General features: G+C 34.7%; 1 protein-coding gene across 2 annotated transcripts in view; it reads left to right on the forward strand.

Annotated features, from left to right (window-relative positions):
• Positions 1 to 6,299, forward strand: part of KLC1 (kinesin light chain 1) — a 30,668-nt gene extending 24,369 nt beyond the window's left edge. The window contains exons 14-15 of one of the 2 annotated variants that reach the window (XM_009891067.1): positions 4,027 to 4,093; positions 5,525 to 5,931. In XM_009891067.1, the coding sequence (XP_009889369.1) occupies positions 4,027 to 4,093; positions 5,525 to 5,590 (133 nt within the window). In that variant the 3' untranslated portion in view covers positions 5,591 to 5,931. Of the gene's footprint in view, positions 1 to 4,026; positions 4,094 to 5,524 lie in introns of both variants that reach the window. The other variant, XM_009891068.1, reaches the window with a different exon arrangement.

Raw genomic sequence — 6,299 nt, forward strand, 5'->3', positions numbered from 1 at the left:
ACCATATGATTATGGATTTGGATGTATGTAATATTTCCAATAAATGCATAAAAAATTCATCACTTACTGGCTGGTGCAGAGAAGTTGAAATGTTAAAATGTACTACCCTTTCTCATAACAGCACTCATGGGTGTTCTCCCTCACTCCCAATGTAATTGCTGTCAGTTTTGCAGGGTTTTTTCCCATTGCTGTGGAAAACTGGAACTCATTTAGTTGACAGGAAACTGTATGACAAGGTGAATTTGAACTTATGCTTTAAAACAGTTAAATTGGAGTAACTTGTGATGGAGCAACTGGATCTATGAGTAATACAGTAGATGATGGTGATGATGGTAATACTCGAGACAGTGATCTGGAGGCAGGGTTTCAATGTGTTCTTTAAATGCTCCTATGAAGTTTTGCCTTCTTATTTTTATGTGGCTATAAAAAATTGTGTACAGCTGCAGTACACATGGAATACTCTTCCTTGCATATCTGTTTCAAATTCAGCCTGATCTGATTTTTAAAATTGTTAATCAAAATTTCACTCTCAGCTGCCAGAGACTTGATGTTGAAGGCACTGGATCAAATTCAAGGTCAAAAGTCCCTTTGCGTTTATTGATATATCATTAAGAACTGCCTCTGAGATGATAGATTGGGAATAAACTGTTAAAAACGTGTAATTAGAAGAAGGAAATATGTAAATGTAAAGTGCTATAGGGCAAACAAGCAAACACAAGCCAAAATAGAATAAAAGGGATTTCCTTCTTTGTCTTAAGTATTAGCATTTTTATACGTTGGTTTTCTGTTTCTATTCAGCTCTGTCTAGAGTTCATACATCATAGTTCAGGTCTATTCTTGTATGAATAGATGCATATATTCATAGCTAATTTTGCATTTTCTCCTCGGTTTTGTGAGACATGGAAAGGTTCTCAGTTTCTTAAAAGCTGAGGGTTCTATTCCTTCTTCTCTATAGTAAATAGAGCTCAATTTTTCTGCAGGTAAAGTAACTTTGTGATTATAGGTATAGAAAATTATGTTTCTGTATAATTGAAGACATTTGGTTTTGCAGTGTCCTATAAGAACTCCTCTGCCTTTTTATTGTCTGCAGTTGGTAGTGTTAAGTGACCAAGGTAGAAGTAATCTACCGACATTAAGGTTAATTATATTGTGGGGGTCTGTATCACGAGAGAAGATTTTCTCAAATGAAGACATTAACAAATGTGAAACAGGTTTGAAAACAAAGCAGTATCTTGCTTTCCCTTTTTGACAAAATATTCTTGGTTTTTAGATGTCACTGTAGTTCTCAAAGAATAATTAATTCTTAAAACTTGTAATAAGTGTATTGCATTGACAGGCTTTCTTGTAGATAGGCACATTTAGTGTATAAAACAATGAGTATTACAATTTCTGTTCTTGTAAGATACAGACATTTTTAAATCCTAATTTATATTTGCATTTTTTATTAAAGTCAGCTAAGATTCCTGGTATTAAGCACCAGCTTTGTAGATCATGAAGCATAGCTGTACGTATCGGTATCCCATGAATTCATTTTGTTTTCATGTTCTGAAGAAACTTTAGTGACTAGAGTTAATTATTTTTTTTCTGCTTCTGAATTTAAGAAAAGGGATACTCAGTTTTTATGCAAACCTTCGGGGTTTAGTGCTTTTAATAGCTCAATGTTACAGTACTGACATAGCATATATATAAATCACTTTTGCTATGAAGTCAGCTGCTCTAGGTAGAAGACTTTTGTGCCTCCCTCCTTACCAGTACACCTCTGCATTCCCTGCCTGTGTCTATAGGAAGGCTTTCTTTTGAACTTGATTTACACCTGTTGCTTATACTGTGCTTCTGTAAAAAGCAATTGACAGTGCTGGTGTGATTCTGAATGAATAATACTCATATAGAAATGCATTAACATCACGGCATGAAAGAAAGACTTAGTTTTCATGTTGTTGCTTGACACTGAAGGTTGAGGAGAATAAAGTGGAAAACTCATCAGGGAAATTGTTTCTTTAAAATAATGCAAAAGAGTTTTTGACAAAGAACTAATCTCTTAAGAACTGTTCTTTGAAACATACAGCATACCTGAAGCATGGTATCAGTTCTTTCTTTCTTTATCATATTTCAGAAACAGTTCTGTAATAATTTAACTTTGCTTAGTTAGTGTTAGGTTAGATTTTTTTTCACTTTTAAAATTTTGATCATAGAGCAGAAAAGTTAAGATTTGTAATTTAAAAGGAGGGGCGGGAGTGAAAGCTTTCATTATTGTTATTACTCATGCACCAGAAAAACAACTGCATGCTATTTGTGCAGTTGTGTTTCTGACATAGAGGAAATTAAAAGTTCATTTGCCTGAATAAAGTTCTTAAGTATGTTGATTTAAAACAAAAAAAAACAACCTGCATACAAACCAGTATCCCATGCGTGATTAAAAAAAATTTTTTTTTTAATTGGCACTTCAGCAAGAACCTTAAAATACACATGTAAATTTTTACTGGTGGATGTTCTATTTCCCTGGAACGTTTTCCATAAATCTTTATGCTCTTTCGGAGAGTTTTATGTAACATTTTGTTTGTGTTTTACAGATTAACTTACTTTGACTTCCATATATAACCTGTTGTACATGTTTCCTTGAATAAATGAGGTGTATACCATGCATGAGTCCTTGCTTTGTTGTTGCTAACACTCATGTCAAATATTTTAAATTGTGTGCATACTAGCTTTTGAAAGGTTCAGATTTAATGCTAGGAAAAAACAGTAAGCCTATGTTAACGTGGCAGCTGTTGCCTGTGTTTGTGAGTGTTTTGGTTCATTATTCTGCTAAGCCTTTGCTTTATGAAAGCATTTAAAACTTGTGCTTGACTTTGACTGTTAGTAGTCTTGCTTCAGTAGAAAGAAAAACTGGTTAATATCTAACGTGATCTGTATGGATAAACCTTTCCATGTTACTGGAAGGCATTGGAAACTTTGCATCAGCCAGATGTATCTAAAACTGCAGGTAGCACTGCAGGATTAGAGCCTTGCTGTCTTGTGAGTAGTTCATCAAATACATATTGAAAGCCCTCATTTAGTAGTTTTTGAAACAGTTGAAGAGCGAGGGAGAAACCAAAGCAAATTTAGTACTTTGAGTAACGTACAGACACCTTCGGATGAAGGACATCAGACATTCCTGTTGTAGTCAACCTGATGATAGAAATTTTAAGGTTAATTTTGAGTTTCATTACACACACTTTAAAATATTTTTGTTAAATTTGTATACGTTTGAGAAACGTAGGTGAATTATTAATCCTCATCTCAAACCACAGTAGATACTACAGTTAATGCAGTGATATTTTGACTGTCAGTAGCTCCTGTGTAGGTGATTAACTTTTTTTTCCTCATTTGTTGCTCTCAATACAGTATTCTAGGGTTGTTGTTACCACTGCTCAGAGCATTGCAAAGCCAAAAGCATAACCAAAGTTAATAGCAACAACCATCTTGGTTTTCCCTCGCTTTGAAAAGTTTAAAATAAAAGATTTTAAAATGTTTTTTGAAATTGATTCTGAAGACTTACCTAGATGAGGCAGAAAATACTAAACTACTGTTGTAGCTTTTCCAAGTTAAATGCTGCTTATGTGACAAAACGATTTATATTTCACATTTTTTTCTCTAAACTGACTGAATGTTTTGATGCTTTTGTAAGAAGCTGCATAAAATTGAAACTGGGAATGTTAACTAAAAATAAATGCTAAGACAGTGTGTTAATTTGATATGCTTTAAAAATTGAGATTTTATTTTGAGTTGACATTAAATCAGTTGTGTGAAATGTTTAAGCTCTGAGGAGCTTGTAATTTTTTTGGGTTTATGTGTAATTTAGAACCAAATATAAACATATTCTAAGTTATGTAGTTATCTTAAAGGGTATCCCTTAGATCAGTTTTGGGGCATTGTTCAAACTCCCTTATCTGTGCGTTGCTCGTTGTTATACTTGTGTTTTTAGAGCTGTTAGTTTTCAGCTATTCTGATTGGTTTATCCTTGCATGTTCACTGTCCTGGTTGCAGCATGAAGCGTGCCAGTTCTCTGAATGTTCTTAACATGGGTGGCAAGGCTACTGAAGATCATTTTCAAGTAAGAAGCCCTACAATACTCTTACAAAAATAGATATCATTAGTAGGGTTTGGGATAAAAAGAGTATGATGAATAATAAAACAATAAACTCCTAGTGTTTGGTAAGATATTTAAAGCATATGCTTAAGGCAAACTCCTAGTGTTTGGTAAGATCCTACTTTAGTAAGATATTTAAAGCATATGCTTAAGGCATCGTTCCGCAATGCTTTTGTGAGTTATGCTTAATTTTAAGCAAGTGCTTAAGTCCAACCAGTAAAGAGCATTGGCTTTTACGGTATCAAGCAGTCTCTGGCTTTGGACCTTCTAACTATTACAGCGGATATGAAACTTCTGGATTCTTACATTCTTATAAACACTAATTAAAAAAGACAAGAACTTTTAAAGCCTAGTTACGAAGTACTTTTTACTTCAGCCCCTTTATTGCAAAGGGCCAAATCATTTAGTTGCTGTATGTTTTCAAATTCCCTTAAGTGCGACTTCAGTTGTTTCTGAGGTTGTAGAGGAGCAGTCTCTAAAAGGTTGTCTGATCTATGTTATGCTTCTGCTAATAAAAAACCTTATTTTGCTTAACTGCGTATGGTGCGCCTGATCGCTACTTTCCAGTTCCTGTTTTTACCTATTAAGTCACTGTTTCTTATATTGTCCAATAAGCAGCAACGTTCTGCGTTCTAAACACTGTTGTGCATTTTACTAACACAGTAACTGCAACTAATTTTTGGAAGATAAAATTGCTTCTGTACTAACAAAACTGTACATGAGGATCTTGATCACTATTTGTCCTACCGTAGCAAGAAAGCCCAAACTGTATGGCTCTCAGTTCATTGTTGAGTGGCATAAAGGTGTCTTAACTGTATTCTCTCTAATGAACATACTGCAGTTTTCTGTGGTGTGAAATGTATGCAGAACTTTGCCTAGGGTGAACCTCAGCCAAAAAAAAAAAAAAAAAAATTTCAGGGTAAAGCATAATTCTTTGCAGAACAGCAGCAAGGTTTCAAAATGTCATGCCCTAGGTGCCCCTAAACAGCATCTGTAGTATATGATTGATGTGACTTGCAGAAGAGTAATTTATTGTTTGTGTGTCCACTGCGACATTAAAATTAGTTCTCGCTTCTTCTGAGCTTTTCTAGTTCGCCCACTGTAGACACTCATGGAAATTCCCATAGAAGGGACTTGGGTCAGGTTTGTAAAGGGTGTATATGTGTATATACATATCAGTAGATCTCTTCAGTTTTGCCAGTTGAAAGGTGGGAAAAAAGGTGTTTATTTGAATACGGAAGAGTGTCCCCCTAGCCAACATGAACAAGGCCAGTTCTCTGTAGTTCCTTACATTTGTTTGTTCCTGTGTGTTAAAACTAGTAATTTTGTTTATTTGCTTGAACTGTCTGGACATCTGCTTAATTTATTTGTTTGTTTGTTTTCCCCTTCACACAGGAACGAAATAATTGTCTGACAGACTCGAGAACTCTGAGTGTCAGTCATACTGATTTGGCGCATTGAGATTCTTGGACAGAAGCTAGCTAATATTCCTTGGTGAATAAAGAAGCACTGAGACCTTCAAAGCTTTGGTTCCTCATCATTATGTATAGGAACACCTAGTTTATAGATTTTATTGGTTGTTTTTTTTTTCCAATAGACTGCTGGTTTTACTTTTCTAAATAGGAGCGATTTTAAACACAGCATTAGTGGGTATTTTCTTCTAAAGGAAAACTATATAGATATATATTGCTCATTGCACTGCTCCCATTCATGCTACTTACATTGATTTCTTTACTAGACCTGAATATTACAGCAGCCAAAAAAATGTAAAAATACAAACATATTTAAAGCATACCAAAATGCAAAGATGTTTGAAGGTGCAGGCGAAATTAAATGTGTAGCAGTAAAAATATACAGTGCTGGAATGAGAAAAGGACAAATTTATGTGCATTACTGTATAAATTCAAATTGAGCATACTGTATTGGTGGGGCTTTCCTTTGCACCACGGATTATTGTAATGTTAGAACCCATAGCTGGCGAAACAGCACTTAGACACGGCTTACTTAACCACTAGATTGAGCTATTAAATTTTACGGAAGAGATGGTTGGGGTTACGTTATGTACAGATAGCATGACTAGCAATACCTGTGACCATAACTTTGATACTTGTTGATAGAAGTCTTAGGGCACAATAATTGATGGATATAGGACGGTTTGCGTTGATCAGGA

The sequence above is a fragment of the Charadrius vociferus genome, unplaced genomic scaffold (assembly GCF_000708025.1).
Source record: "Charadrius vociferus isolate BGI_N301 unplaced genomic scaffold, ASM70802v2 scaffold228, whole genome shotgun sequence".
NCBI lineage: Eukaryota > Metazoa > Chordata > Aves > Charadriiformes > Charadriidae > Charadrius > Charadrius vociferus.